General features: G+C 26.9%; 1 protein-coding gene across 3 annotated transcripts in view; it reads left to right on the plus strand.

Annotated features, from left to right (window-relative positions):
• Positions 1–17149, plus strand: part of LOC136974820 (neurobeachin-like protein 1) — a 179853-nt gene that overhangs the window by 56315 nt on the left and 106389 nt on the right. For all 3 annotated transcript variants that reach the window (XM_067269768.1, XM_067269769.1, XM_067269770.1), the window contains exons 11-17: positions 2793–2876; positions 2970–3068; positions 6615–6855; positions 7676–7779; positions 8576–8677; positions 10563–10684; positions 13243–13375. In XM_067269768.1, the coding sequence (XP_067125869.1) occupies positions 2793–2876; positions 2970–3068; positions 6615–6855; positions 7676–7779; positions 8576–8677; positions 10563–10684; positions 13243–13375 (885 nt within the window). The remainder of the gene's footprint in view (positions 1–2792; positions 2877–2969; positions 3069–6614; positions 6856–7675; positions 7780–8575; positions 8678–10562; positions 10685–13242; positions 13376–17149) is intronic.

The raw sequence follows: 17149 nt of genomic DNA on the forward strand, positions 1-17149 counted from the left end.
GACAAATTATTTCGTTTCTGAGCATTTAGTTATCCTTGTTATAGCCCAATAATTATTTGGTTTTAATTAACAATCGGGTTATGGAGTTGTTGTTTACAAAAATATTTTTTTACTTGATTTATCTTTAAATAATTTCATAAACTTGAGTTAAATAAAATTATTTTAATGATTTCATAGCATATTGTTAACGTTAAATCACATTTATATCTTCCTAAATGTATGTTTAAATTGACTACAAGTATAATTATTCCATATAGTAAGTATTATTTTCATAAAATGTGTGATTACTTTACTTTTGAAATATCCATTTTTTAATCTTTTTTTTTATGCTGATTATAATTGTGCATTATTTGAGAGACTAAAAAAAGTAAACAAAAATGTAAATTCATATTTACATATAAAATTTACCAATAAATTAAAATATTCAAAGTGTTGTAAAAAGTACAACACGTGATTGCTTGTGAGAAAAATTTTCAGATGCTTCCCAAAAGGTTAACAACGTTGCAATGATGTTGGTTTTTATTCATCTGCAGGAAAAAGTTCCTTGTTATTTATGAAATCATTAATAAAATATTATTTTACTTATATTATTTGGAATATATTTATTTCAGATTTATTATTTTATTTTGAAATCAATATTTACACATCTCGAATCATTAAAAAATAAACAGTTTCTGATAATGATAAATATCCCAGTATAGCCAAATTAGTGAAATCGGCATTGAAAATCCCGTTCCCATAAGAGAGAGAGAGAGGGTCAATTTTACGCCCGGGGCACTTTCTCCTGATAGAGCATCAGTGTTGGAAAGAATGCTTAATTCACTTTTGATTGTTAAGGAGGGGCTAAACATGTATGACCAAAGCCCATACCTTGTACCCATTACAAAGGGCAACTGAAATTAGTTCCCTCAGTGCATAGAAATTATCAAGAACAATTGGAAAATGAAAAGAAGTTAAAAGAATAAGAGAAACAGAAAAAAGAGCATATTAACATTTTGAAGAACAACAAAAGAAAGCTGTTTGTAACATGAAGATTATGGAATTGCAGCTGAGTTTAAACCAGAAAAATGTAGAAGAAAATGAAATACATGCAACAGGCCAAGTTTTGTTAGAAGCAGCAAACAAAAGAACTGGAGGAGGCTATTAACAGCAAGAACATGAATGAAGTACAACCAGCATGTGTGATGCTTATTAGTGTTAAGTGTTCAATACTGTGGATATAAAAACATCAATTACGATTTTATTATACAATACTATATAAATCACTTATTAGAAATTCGTGTAGTTTATATTTTTCAATAAAAATTATAAATGCTGTAATTGAAAATTTTAAAAAATAAATATTGAATATATAATAGAACATCAAAACTTATAAAATTACAGAATAAAAATTTTCTAAGAAACAAAATAAAGTTACTACTGTATAAAAATTTTAGAACTTTCCATTCAGAATTAAAGAAGTCTTTTCCTTACACATAATGTGGTGAATTTGAAATTTTACACCTTTATGTGAATTGACACAATACCATTAATTCACATAAAGGTGTAAAATTTTGAATTCACAGAAACTTGTAAATGAGGAGACAGTACTTAAAACTAATAAATAAACAACTTTTATATCAAAAGGAAACAAATGATAATCCATCTGTCCACCTATTCTGCATATTTAGATCATGACAAATTTATTGTTTCACCTTCAGTGGTAGTTTCAAGGACAATAGTAGAAATAAAATACTGTATTTCATTGCAAATAGAAATTCAGTGGCAATTAGTAATTTAAAATTTATTGACTCAAATGCATTTAAAATTTGGGCGACCAAAAAAGTGCAATATAAAGAGTGACTACTGTATTACAGTATATACAGAAATTTTTAAAATTTGTTTAACTATAACAGAATAAAAAGAAAATAACAATTTTTACTAGTATTTTGCTGAGTTTTCCTTCTGTATTTTTACTTTGTTTTGTCACTATTGCACTCACTTTTTATTCACTTTTTCAGAGGGGAAATAGCTCTCCCAGACCTGTAGAGCATACAAACAGAAATAACTGAGATTACAGTACTCATTTTGAAGGATTTGAACAGACTTGTACCCAGTATTGTACCATATTCTATGTAGTGTCTTATAGATATTCTAACTTTAGAACACATGTAATTTTAATAAGTCATATCCATTATATTCTACTTATTGAATTTTTTTATTTTACATGAGTTTAATTTTAAAAAATCTGAAAAATGCCAGAACCATCTTGGGGACCTGATATTAATATTGATTTGAGTGATTATTGATGTTATGTAATTGTGGTTGTTAGTAATTTCTTTTATAATAATGCTGGAAGTACATAATTATAATTTAATGTTATAATATTTTATGTTTAAATTTATTATAAACTGCTTGATATTTTTCATCATTAATTGCTTAAGATTATCAGTTGGTTGGAAATAATACTAATGTATTTTGATTCTTTGCATCAAGAATTTTATACAAACAGATTTATAGGTGTTTTGATTTCTATGGCCATTTATCACAAGAATGGATAGTTCTTGGAATGTTTTGATTGAAAATAAAAATGAATCTTTGAAATTGTTAAATTTTAAATAAATAAATATTTGAGTGTTTTGGACTTTTTCTGTTAAAATATATACTAAGAGAAACAATTTGTTAAAATGTTGTTAAAATAAATTATATAATAATATATTTTTCACTACTTTACTATCATAAATTATGTTAATATAAGCTATTTATTCTTATATATATAATAATTTTATAATTGATGAACATTTTATTATTAGTTAGATAAGAAAAATGGACAAGAAGTTGCTGCAGCTGTTCTGTCTGTTATAACTGGTTTCATATCTAAAGGATCTCATTCCAAAGTATTAATTTTTATTTGGTTTAAATAAATATTTATGTGTTATTTGTATGTAATATAAAGAAATATTAACATTATTATTTTGCAATTCAATTAGAAACATTTCATCTCCAAGCATGGATTTAAAAAGCTATGCCTCAGTTTGCAAAATTTTGGCCAGCCTTCACCAAAATTAATTGATTGTTTATTTAATTTAGTAAGTAAAATTTTAATATTTGAAAGTAATTAAAATGGAAAAGTAATTATTAAATTTTAGTGCGATTTATGAATAATAGCTGTTATTCATTTGAATTGATTATTGTATTTTAAGATAATTTTAAAAAGTCAAATAGTTATTCATAATGAAGAATTATTTTTTTTATTTCCATTTATTGTATTTGTACAATGAATATCTTAGATGATGGTTCTTCAATTGTCAAGCAATCATTTCATTAAAAACATATAGAAAAAACTAAAACATTTTCACACTTCCATCATGTCCAATCCCCAGAATCAAAGTCTTTCTTTACAGAGACAATTTTTCATTAGAGGCTATCTATGCCTCTGTAAAATTATGTAAAACAGTTTAAAATGTCCTCTGGCAATAAGCCAAAAATTAAAAATACATAGTTTCAATTAAAATGGCTGACAGTATTTTCACATTAAAACTATATAGAAGAAACTAAAATGTCTTCACACTTCCATCATTTCATGTTTTTTAATGTGAAAATACCACAGAGTCATTCTAATTGAATCAACTATCTGTTTATCTAAAATGCATTTGTAAAATGAAATGATGATAAAGTTATCTTAGTATTGGGCTGTCTTGTTTACCATACAGACAATTATATTGCTAAAATTAGTATTAAAAAAAAACTACTGAATTTGGTTATTTAGACATGTGACTATTGTGATTAGGTATATGAATTTCAGATCGATAAATACTAATATTTTATTATATAGTAGAGTAACTAATATCTTTAGCCGAGATTCCCCATTATCCAAGTGAATTGTGGAAGAATGCTGTCAGCAAACAAGAGAATTTATTATAGTTCATTTTATGAATTTTTGGCCAAATGATGCATAATACTAGAAAGAAAGGTTTAAGAAACAAAAGAATGCATTCTCATGAAAAGTCACTAGAATAAAAATTTTAATTGTAATAATTATGAAAATTTGATTTTATAGTAATCTTGTATTTCAGTGACCATTTTGTACCAGAAATTTCATATTATCAGAGGTTTCAATTATCTGAGATAACCTCAGTCCACATTGTCTTGAGTAATCAGAACTCTACTATAATTATAAACTATTGTTAAAAATAACAGAGATGACATATCTAAATAATTATGGCTATTGTAGCATCAGTCAGAAAATGACATTAATGGAAAAGTGATTAGATGAATAATTATAATTAATTCATAAATCTCAAAAAATTTAAATACAATTATTGAACTTAAAAATTTACAACCAAACACTCATTAAACCCAATAATATTAATCGATTACATCACCAACTGCCGTAAATAATCAAAGCGAGGTTCGAGTCCCGCTTTGGGTCGATTCTTTTCTTCCAGTTTAATCTAAATTTATTTAATTATTAATTTTAATAAGAGATGGCACCTAATGCCTACCTCAAGTGCCAAATTTATTTATAATCTTTAATCATTTATAGCCTGATTATTTATGGCAGTTGGTGATGTAATCGATTAAAAATTTACTTCTACTTTAAGTATATGAAATGTATGAATAATACATTTTTATTTAGAAAAAGCTATAAATGATTATTTATAATATCAGAAGCTTTTATAGAAACAGTGTTTGGCAAAATTTATTTTCTGACAAAAATTAAAAAATACTGAAATAGTTTGTATTAAGTTTTATATATCTTTTTTTATGCTTGATACACAATAATTCTTAATGCCAAATGAACTGCCAGATTATCCAGCAGTTTGTTTGGCATTAATAATTGAATGGAGTTGATAATTCTTGTTAAATTTATTCATTTTGTCAGTTTAATAGAAAAAAATATAGCTAAACTTAAGGTTGCCAATAAATTTATTAATAACTGTAATATTGTAATGAAATTTATTGCTATTTTAATTGTTTTTTCCTTTATATTTTAATTATTATATTCAAAGGAATTTAAATGTTTAGTTTACTGATTAAAAGCATTTTAAATTTATTATTTTATTTAATAGTACTTAAATATTTTAAATTTATGTTCTATAAATTACTCTACATATATAATAATGATTTTATTATTTGAATCTGCCAACAAATTAAATTTTTAAAGATTTATTTTTTTTTCATTTAAACTTGTATTGCATGTTCATAATGACAAATATGACAAAAATGCATAACATTCATATTTCATGATAAAATCAAATTAATGTGAAAAATTATGCAATTTTTTTTTTATTAGCTAGTATTAATTGTATTTTCTCAATATATTCAACCATGTTCTAGATAGTGATTAGGGATACACTTCAGTCAAAATGACCAGAACATTACTACCTCATGAAATTAAATTTCCATATTCATTTATTTTAAATATTTTATTTCATGTAATTTCTGGATACAGGTACAACTTGATCCACTATGTGCAAATCCTATACAATTTACAGAACCACTTGAGGAGTAGAACCATTTTTCATAGAAGGAATTTCAGATATTGAAATTGCCTACTATAAAGCTATCTTGTCCAAAAATCAGAAAGCAAACCTATGAACAGATGAAAATGCTATTTATTTCTGGGTTCAAGAGTCTAGAAATATACCTCAGTTAAGTAAACTTGCACTTGCAGTATTACAAGTATCTCTTAGTAGCACAGAAATTGAGAGAAATTTCTCGTATTTTTTAAAAGACTCTTTGACCAGATAAAAGTTCTCTAACAGAACGAAACTTATAAATTACATTTACAAAGGAATTTTAACAATTCTGGTATTGCCAATATGATTAATCAAAAATACTATCTGAAGAAAGTTTCTTGGATGGATGGATAAGTTTTCAAAACAAACTATTTTTTTGAAAAATCAAATAAAAAACAATCACTCAACAAATTGTTGATTGTTGGTTTTTTTATTTGATTTTTCAAAATTTTTATTTAAAAGTTAATTCAAAAGAGTTAATTTTTTAAAGAATAAATAAAAGTGAATTCATTATTTTTATAATGTTCATTTCTCAAATACTGAAAAATTTCAGTAAGTTTAATCAAAAATACATATTTTCATATGTATCACTGCATAGTATTCACTTAAAATTTGCATAATTCTTGTCACATTAATGATGACTTAAATCAAGTCAAAAAAACATTTCAGAAATTAATAAATTTACTGATAAACTTAAATTTAACAGTGCTCTTGTCAGATATTGCCAAGATTTGTGGATTTCATTCATTTTGTCAGTGTAAATGTTAGTGTAGTATTTTGAATTTAGAATGAAGTCTATAAGTATTATGATATTGTATTACCTATATTTTTGAATATTTAGAACACTATTATAATGTTATTATTGTAATTTGTATTTAATAGACTATTGTTTATAACAACTTTATATAAACTTTTGTATGTATGTTACTTGTATTAATGAATTTAAAAGAAATAACTAATAATAAATTTTTATTAAATGAACTATGCAAATGTTTTATAATTATATTTTTTAAAAGTATCATAATTAAAGAGTTAAAATAATGTTTATAAGAAAAATATTACTTTTTATTAATTACTCATATTAATTATTAATAGATATTTTAATTTTAATAGGCTGCAGATAATCCTTTAGGAAATGCACCTGTTCTTATTAAGAATGGAGAAATTGCTGTAGCTATAATTGATTGGCTTCCTACTTTAGAATCACATGAACTACAGTCGTTATGCATTGATAGATTATTAAATATATGTAAGATAGATCTTCATAGCAGAATTATTTGTTGTCAAAATGATATTGTTTCTACCATTTTGAAATGCTTTACACAGCATCAGAAACTTGCTTGTAAAACAATTGGTAATTATATTGAAATTTTTAATATAAAGATTATTTTATAAATTATAAGTCTAAAATAAGAAAATGAAGACAAATACAATTCAAAAATTTAATGATACTGTAATTGGCAATTAATTTTTTTGATTTTATGTTGTTATGTGATTTCATGTCATGTTATCATGTATGCTTTGATTTTTGATATTTATGATTATAACTAGTGCTTGTAGTTAAATTAGACTTTGTTTTGTTTTTATTTATAATTTTCATAACTTTGATTGTCTTAATAATATAAGTTATCAGTAATTTTATTAAAACATACACATAATTTGTATGTTTTGATAAAATTACTGATTATTCCTATTAAGATTTATTTCTGATAAAATTATTTCTTTGACAAATGGTTGTATATTTTTGCAATAAATTTTCTTTTCTGACAATAAATTCTTAATAGTGTAATGTATAACTTTATGATATAAGTTTCTTTAGAAATTAGTAGGAAAATGTTTATTTTTTTTATTGTAGAATGTTAAGATAAATATAATTTTGGATAAATTGAGAATTAAATGATAGAAATTAGGAAGTTCAGTATTTACCATTTAGAAGAATAATGGTTATTTTTTAATGTAATTTAAAACATTAAGAAACTAAAAAGTTAAAATAATTGTATAAGTCAGAATTTTCAGTTATTGTAACAAATAATCCTTCTGTTGTGAAATACAATTAAAGTTAAATGTTCATAAAGGCTATTGAAAAATTTTGAAAAATTTATTTATGATTATAAAGAATAAATAAAAATCTTTTTCTTTCTTATTATTTAAATATATTTTATGATTAATAATAGGTTTATTGTTGAAGTTGTTGGAAATATATTTATCCCATTCTACAACACACAAAGATTTAAAAGAAATTTTGCTTTTACTTCGACCTGAAATAGATGGAAAACAAGTAAGTTGTTATATTCTTGAAATAAAATGTTGTATTCAATAATTTACTAATTATAATTTAGTAGTATGGTTTTATCTTGATGTAAAATAGAATTAGAACAAAAGTAACAAAAATTTGAAAATACAGTAGGTAATGTGTATTGTAATCACTTTGGAATTAGTCTATACTGATAACAATTACCAATTGATAAGTCATGCAGTAAAGGTAATTAGACCACAATTAGTTGACAATTTAGTTTTATTGAATGAGACAATTTAAAAACATGAAAAATCAATTAAAAATATTTATAAAAACATATACATCTATCTGATTTGATTATTAATGCCAAACAAACTGCCAGATCATTAATCAGGATGTAACAAAGTTAATTTAATGATGAGATGTAAATCCATTTGGCTATAGGTAGGTAGTTATGCCACCATCTAGGGAAAATTTAATAATTAGAAATAAATTTCATTTTTAATTTAAAGTTAGAATATTCTTAAAGAAAGATTGGTCTGGAGTGTGTACTCCTGCTTACCATGTAGATATGTTACCAGTTATGCTACCGGACATTTGTGCAATCATGAAGATTGCATGGGTGTCCAGATATTTATGACTGAAAATGGCTTTAGTGCTCATTACCCTCTAAGGCTCTCATGCTTTTACTTCAAGATGGTAAAATAGATTATTTAAAACTTTATTTTTTTAAACTAAAGACTCTTTAATCAACATTATTTTTAATATATTAACTTTATTTAATGATTCATGATCTTTTTAATTTATATGTATTTATTATTATTTTTTTATATTACAGTTTGCATATGTTTTACCTTTCATGCATATTCTGTCATCCGTTGCAAAGAAATTTACTCATCAGGGACCATCTTATTTTTTTGATTTTCAAGATACTCATAATGTAAGAATTTCTATTTTGACTGTATTATGTGTGTAAAAGATTGTTGAGATTTTTATTAATGTGTTTGCTGTTTATATGTTTTTAAGAATTACTCAAAAAGCATTTTGCATTTAATAAAGCAATAATAAGGTTTGGCAGATCTAGAGAGGTGACAGTTACAGCAATATTACAAGAACTGATTGGTTTGTGTTCTAATTTTCATCATTGTGTCAAAAGTACATGTAATTGAATCAGTCAAAATGAAATACACATAATTATAATTTACTGCATAAAGAAAATAAATGAAAATAATTCTTGTATGTAAAACTGATGCCACCATTAACTTACAGCGAATATCTTGATATATTTGTCTTGTTTATTTCTCAGTACTAAATGATCAGTCTAATTAACTGTGTCATTGTTTTGCCATTTGTTGCTATTAACAAACTCTTGTTAGTAATTTTAGTAGAACACAATGTTTCGTAGAAATATTCAATATTCTATGAAAAGTTATCTTTTAACACTGCCAAGTTAGAGTGTTTTTATGATAGATGTTTTGTTCTGCTATTAAGTATTTCTTTCACATGTCAGTAACTAACTAAGATGATGTTTTGAGGTGTCATACTATAAATATAACATAAAAAATAAATCTTTAATTTTCAGGTTCTCTTTATTATTCATTTGTCAATATTTTGTAATACATTTCATTTTATACATTTTCATACTTTTCTTCTATTGATTGATTTTTAAACAGATTTTTCCTTGAAGTTTTGTCTTATGCTTTGAGTAGTACCACTGCAAAATTTAATAATATCCTGCTTGTTTGATAAAGCTCCAGAAAATTCTGAATAGAGTGTTTAATTATGGCTGTAATGTATTTAATTAAATCTACACTACCATTAACTTTTTTGAATTTTTATTTGTTTATATGTCTATTCTGAAGATCAGGGTCCAGATGTCTTGGAAGTACAAAATTTTTTTTAATATTTCGACTTATTGATATAAGCTGTAGTATGAAATTAATATAGAACACAGTATTAAATGTAAATTCTTCCAGCACATGAACATATACATATACAGATGTTATCAAGCAGCAAAATATTGGTCATAAATTGAGTCTCAAAAGCATATGTAATACATACAAACAATGCTTATTATGAGCAATATTTGCTTACAAAACAATGTTGTATTGACAAAATAACTTCTGCTTATACAAGATGTGTATACTAAGTTTGAAGGCTGTATTTATAAAATAAATTTGGCAAAAATGATTTAGTTTAGCATCAGCAGTCTTCATATAGTATATAGTCCTCCATGATCAATACAAATTTTTGCATGCTCTAGTAATTTATGTATGCTTTCATGAAAGAATCTTTTTGAATCTGTTTAGTTTCTTCTTTATAGTCTCTTGGATTTCCAAAATTGACTGAAATTATGTATTTTTTAAAGCAAATATTAATCTAAAGAACAGAAGTTGAGCACCAATTGACAAAATTTGCTTTGAAAGGGAGACAGTTTCAGTCAATCTTGGAAATTCAAGAGGCTGTATAGAGAGAACTAAATAGCATTTCAAGAATGTTCTTTCATGACAGCATGCATAAGTTACTAGAGCATAAAAAAATTTGTGTAGATTATGGATGACTGATTTTGAAGACTGATACTAAATTGAATCACTTTTGCCAAATCTTTTTATTTATAAATTCAGTCTCTGAATATAGTACATGCCTCTTGTAACTTTCATTTGTTTTGATTGTGTTAGTAATCTTTTATGATTATTTATGATATAGAAATATTAATTTATATGTATATAAATTAATATTTATACACATGTCCATAGTTTTTATTCTTATTTTATATTATATCAATTTATTCTGCTGATAAGAATTTTTCTATTTACATTATGTAGGGTATAACAATTTCTGGGTTACGGAAGTGGCCTGGAATGGGATTTACCTTTCATACTTGCTTATGTTTGGACAAGATAGAGAAAGAAAGTCCTAGAAAGTATAAAAGAAGACAATTATATAGGTAATAAAAACCTGCAATAAATTTTACAGAATATTGTGAATTTAATATATTTAAATGAAAAAGTGAAAATACTGTAGTTTTATAAGTAATGTATTTATTATTTTTTATCTTAATTGTTTTCTTTCAGTGGAAATTTTTATAGAACAATTTTTACTTATTTTATTGTATTATTAATGAATATAATAAAAAGTAAATAAATAAAGTTTTTAATGTATATGTATATATACATATATATATACTTAATTTAAACAACAAAATTTTATATATATATATACACATACATTAAAAATTAATTACATTAAATTAATTATTTATTTGTATAGTACAAATTTATATATAAATTTATATATATATAATGTATATATATATATTGAAGATATATATATATTGAAAATATAAGTATTTAAATTTTGTTGTTTAAATTAAGTATTTGTTTTAATTAAAACAAAAGTATTATTTGTAGAAAGAAAGGAAAATTTATATATAAAATTTGTACTGTACTTGTACAGTTGAACCTGTTATCTCAAATCACAGAACTGAGAAAAACATTTAAGATTGATAGGTTTCAAGATACAGTAATACCTCAGTTTTTGTTGACTTTGATTATCATCGATTTTTTCTGTGAAAAATTTGTCTCGGTTTTTGTCAGCAAGCCCACGTCACCTCGCTGCTAATTTTGTGAAAACAAAGGATGACCCATGCATTTTCCTGCTCAGTGTGGTGTTGTTTCTCATTGTGTGAACATTATTACCCAATGCCTCTAGCCTTTCCTTTCCTTTTTGCTCCATCATAGGACCAAAGAAAGTTTCCAGAGCCAGCAGCCCTTTGAAGAAGGCCAGGAACATGATTGAGTTGAAAAAGAAAACCATTAAAAAATATGAGAGTGACATTAAGATTGCTGAAATCGTCTGCTTTTATATTCATTTTATATTAATTTCTTATTGTTTATAGTATTAAACACTATATTTATTCTCTGTAAAATGTGTTTTTCGTATTTATTTTGGAGTGTCTGGAACAAATTAATTGGATTTACATTGATTCATAAGGAAATAATTGCCTCAGTTTTTGTTGGTTTTGGATTTTGCCGATTGTTTTTGGACGGATTATCAATGAAAACTATCCCTGTATAAAGGTTCCTACACAGTAAAAAATAATAGGTTTGATTGGAGGTATGGTATTTTATTAATACAGTAGCAAGTACAATACATACCTATATTAGGTATAAATAAAACATTTTTGACATACCTTAACAGAATTAGTTTCTGATGCTCGACTTTCTTCAAGCTGTAAGATAAATTCCAAACTCATAGCCAATCAGAGAATAGCAGTGTTAATTGCAACTATGTATTATATTGCAAGAAATGTTTCTCAGCTACAATTTATGCTATCAAAATGTAATTGCTGAACTTTGAATTTGCAATTGACACTTGAGTCTGTGAAATCGGGGGGAGTGCCGAATAAGTCGGAACCCCTCTCGATTGTCACCAATGTGTGAGATCCCGGGGAGGTAAGAGTTTGTCGTACCTCTTTTTCCGGCGACTCACGTGTCCAGGATGGCTGTTACGTTCGACGGCGCGTTACGCGTTACGCGAGTGGAGGAGGAGGAAGGATGGGGTCGACGATAAGGCGAAGCCAACAGTCAAGAAAGACACCATTTTATAACAAAACAAGATTTATTAAACTCAAAACGAACAAAACTACACGTCTACCCTCATAAACAAAAAGGGGGTCCGGAGAGAGAGAGTTTACAAATATATGCTCATACCTCTTAACAAGTCCGTAATCGACAGAGTCCGGTGAAAGTCCCGGTAGGTTGGTATTCACTCAGAAGTGACGATAAAGTTTGGCTGATGGAGAGTCAGTTAATGGGCCGATGGCACGTAGAGCTTTAGAATCCGTAGACAGGGCAATGGCACTTAAAGAACTTAGAAACTTTTTGAGAGTCTGGCGGATGGCGTAGTGCACGTCGTAAAAACGAGACGAAGGAGAGCCCTTTAGGGGGGGAAGGAAGCGTCTTTTATAAGTTTTGGATGGGAAAACTTGTCACGTGATCGAAAACGAATCACTATTAGGGCCATAGGTGTTCCCGGGATATTAAATAAACGACTAGTTCGGACGCTAACTATAAACCATCGTGCAAGATGATCTACCTGCTCCGAAGGAATAACGGCTTGTTGACAGTTAGGGGACAATCGTTGCCATTCGAGGGTCAACAATTTCCCGGGTATGGAATGTTGTTGATTAAGTCGTTTATAACTGGAGTGAAATAATTTAGAAATTCTAGGTTCTTAACTTCCAGATTTCACAAGTCCATAATTTTGAGATAGAGATGTTTTGGGAGAAAATTATTTGAGATAAACAGGGCAAACAAATATAATGAATTTTGGCTGAAAATGCAGGGAAAAAATAAATTTCAAGATAAAGGTTTTCAAGATAAACACGTTTGAAATAGGTTCAATTGTATATTTGTTTATGAACAAATTTTATATATAAATTTCTCCTTCCTTCTTAAAAATATTTTTACATGTATCTATATGTAAAATACATTTTCCTGACAGTTTTTTGAATTCTTATGGTTCTGGATTTGAAGCATTTTTTACTGAAGATTCTATAATGGTTGTAGCAGCAAGTACCAAGAAAGAATATCATGCTGCTGTAGTTACTGATTGTTGTCTTGATGATGGTGCTTGGGTAATTAAATTTGCATTTTAAAATTTAAGATTATGGCTTAAAAAATTTTATGCTTAATGTTATAGGTTTTTTTTTATTAAAAATATACTAATTATACTTTAGTCTATAGAAATTTTTTCTGCATATTTCTTTATCTTAAAATTTTTTGACAGAACTTGAATATTGTTTTATAATAACTATTACATCACGTTATTTTAATATTTATAAATTTTTTATTGCTATGATGCATCTTTTCATATTGATTTCCAATTAATTTAAGCAAAAATAATTCTCTCTACTCTATAATGGAAAAATTTGTGCAAATATGATGTTATGATTAAAAATTAAATTATTTATTAATATTTTAATTATATATGATTTGCCAAAAATATCAATTTTCTGCTATCATTTATCCATTTTCTTATAATTATAGTTTTAATAATTCTCATTAATTAATTAATTAATATAACAATTGTTAGTTGATTTAGTAAACATATGTTTTATCAATTGAGAGGTTTCGTGAATAACAGTGTATTCTGCAAAACTACAAAAAACAAATTTGAATTTGTCCATAACTTGTTTTTGACAAATTTGAATTTGTGCATCATCAATCTATCCTCTAAGAAAATCTCATGGTTCAGTTGTATACCTCGGGTTATGTTGTTTCGAGTTAAGTTGTTCTCGATTATACGTTGTTTGTCCAAATATATATATATATATTAAAAAATAAAAATCAAGTTTAAATCATTATTTTTTGACTTTATATCTGTCAGCCACAAAAATTGAAGTCGTAATATCACTAGAAAAGCATTAGAAGCACATAAAATCATTTTACTATACAATAAATAAGAATAAAAGTATATAAAATCATATTAAAATACGTACATTTACAGTAAATGTTAATACTGTACTTCATAAATTCTAGAGAATGAAATATGAAAACATCTCTGACTCTGTGTTATCGTCTTATTTAGCAGTCTTTATTGGTAAATTTAACGTAAATTAGTTTATTTTCTACTATTGCAAAATAATTTTAACAATATACAACGCAATTGCGAAGAAAAAGGGAATTAAAATCGCTTATCGGAGAAACTCTTCTATATACAGCCTATTGAGAAACAGAAAAGATGCACATAACCCGTATAGACTTCCGGGAGTATATAGTATCCCTTTACAGGACGACAGATGGCAGAAACAATTACTGTACATAGGGTCCACTAAACGCCCACTATACACTAGAATAAAGGAGCATAAATCCGACATTACCCACCATAAATACACAACGGCATTGTCCACGTATGCAGCAAACCCGGATATAACACCGATTTTTAATGAGGCAAAAGTGATCCGCACCACCCAACATCAAGAACATCTGAGAACTTTGGAAGAGATAGAAATTTACAAGGCCGATCGCACAACAACATGCATCAATTTCAAAGAAGAAATGAATCTCTCCACTGCTTGGCAATTTTTATTGGAAGAAAGGTCGTAAATCGGTAAACGTCACACGTAATTATCATAAGATGCACGCATCGTTTTCCCAACAGAATAAAAGAAATTTAAATGTTTAGAACGGCATGCGGTTGCCGCACGTACTCGAACTTTTAAAAACGGAACACGTTCCATTTACTTATGCTGTTCGATTATCGAATCCAGTTCCAGCAAAAAGAATTGGCCTGAGGAAGAGCCCAGGAGGGGCAGCAAAAACGTTTGTCATTTTGAAAATATTTCATGCCGGTTATCGGTTTTAGAAGGTATTTAATGTTTGTTTATACAACCCGGTGTGGGAGAAGCGTTAAAATAATTTTAATAACTGTGTTTGTTATTTAACCTTAAAAAATCATCTTATTTTACAATGTCTTAGAGAAACCACATTCACAAATAAAGAGTCTGCAATGTACTGTAAACATTGCCAAATTGTAAACATGTACATTTACAAGTATGTATGTACATGTATTTGTAAATTTAGATTACTTTTTTCCCTATACTATATTAAAAACTAAAATTTATTTGTTTGTAAGCTTAAAATAGATTCTTATTAACCATATGTTATTAAAAATGCATTAATAAATAAAATACAGAACTGGGAATGGTTATTTGTGGTTTAGCCTAGTGACAAGTAAATTCGACTTACGTCACCTATCCTAGAACGAATTACCAATGTAAGGTGAGATATACCTGCACAACTGAATATTGACATAGTGAATGGCAAAGACCTATCATACTCTGTCCTTTTTTGTTTTTTCTTTCTTATTTATTAGTGGAGACCCTTTCAATGTCACTTGCTTTCACTTCATATCATATTTATATAACTATTCTCTAGTCTAGTTTTTTAACCTTTTTCTAAGAGTGACACTTCCAATTTCATTATTTTTTTTTTGTGGCATCCCTACTTCTTTATATACTTTGTATGTGTATTTATTATATGTATAAATTAGTTTGACTTCTATACAGTATTTTCAATAAAATGATTACAAAGGTATTAAATAATTTATAATTTTAATTACATATGAATATAGAATAACTTTTAGTAATATACATAAAAAACATTATGGTGCTGCTTGTCACTATATTTTGCAGCATCTCTGAGTGTCATTGTGGCACTCTAATGTGTCACAGTATCCTGGTTGAAAATTACTGCTCTAACTAGTCAAACCAGCCAGTTAAATTCTCCACTGTTACATCTTTCTTTTTCCTGCACAGCAAAACACTTACTGGAGGTCATCAGGCTCAAATATTTCAAAGCCAATGTCAGGATTATTGTCAAAAAGCAACTTTTTCTAGATAAGAGCCAATTTGGCGATTTTTATGCCATTCTACAAGTTAGCAAATTGTAAGTTGCTGACTCAATGGTATAATTTTTTTATACTTTGCAAAGAACATATTATTCTCTTGTATTTTCATTTACATTTTATTCCTCCTCAGTAATGACCAAAACTTTATTCAGATATTGTTGCTGGAAAGTGTCTTGCATGAAACATGAGTTGTATCAGAGAAGTATTAGGAGGAAGAAGCCTGATACAAATCTTGCTATATTGCTGACTAATTTTTTGGCAGCTGAGTGAGGAGGAACATTATCTAACAAAAGAAGAGCTTTTATATCATAGGAGCCACCTTTACAACCTTTTACTAGTATTGACATATTTCAAAGACAAAATATGTGAAAATTCAGTCAGAAAATATGCTGGTGTTGAACCATGCTGTTTTTGAATGTTAAACAGACAATTGTATTATATAATCTTTCAAAATAAGTACATGGCATTCTGATTAGCTCCTACAACAGTAGCTTCAGGCTATCAGAACTTGTACAATATAAAGTGTAAAAAATATCTTGCTCATTTTCTTTCAGGAATTTTGTCCTTGTTTCTGAAGGTTTGAGTTTGTTTGATAGGATCACTAGAATAATCCAGTCTTGCCTCCATTAAATATCTGAGATAAGAGCATGCTTGGCTTCATTAAGGTGGTCTGAAAGGCTCAACTAAAAATGTGGCTGCAAATTCAGCTTCACTTTGTTCTTTCCTGTAACAGCTGCTATGGAAATTACTAGAATATCGAAAGCCAGCCATCATTAGCTTTGAAATTATTAATAATCATATGTCAGCCAGTTTCTTAACTGCAATGCATAAAATAACACCAATAATATTAATGCCAAATGATTACTTTTGCACATACCATTTATAAACAGCTTCTAGATTTTTATCTCTTCTAACTTTTATGTGCTATATGTCACTCATGGAATCCATTCCTTTAATATTACACTTTAACACAAAGATCTGAGGCTTTTCTTTGTCCTTG

Source organism: Centruroides vittatus, unplaced genomic scaffold, assembly GCF_030686945.1.
Source record: "Centruroides vittatus isolate TY-2023 unplaced genomic scaffold, ASM3068694v2 contig_357, whole genome shotgun sequence".
Taxonomy (NCBI): domain Eukaryota; kingdom Metazoa; phylum Arthropoda; class Arachnida; order Scorpiones; family Buthidae; genus Centruroides; species Centruroides vittatus.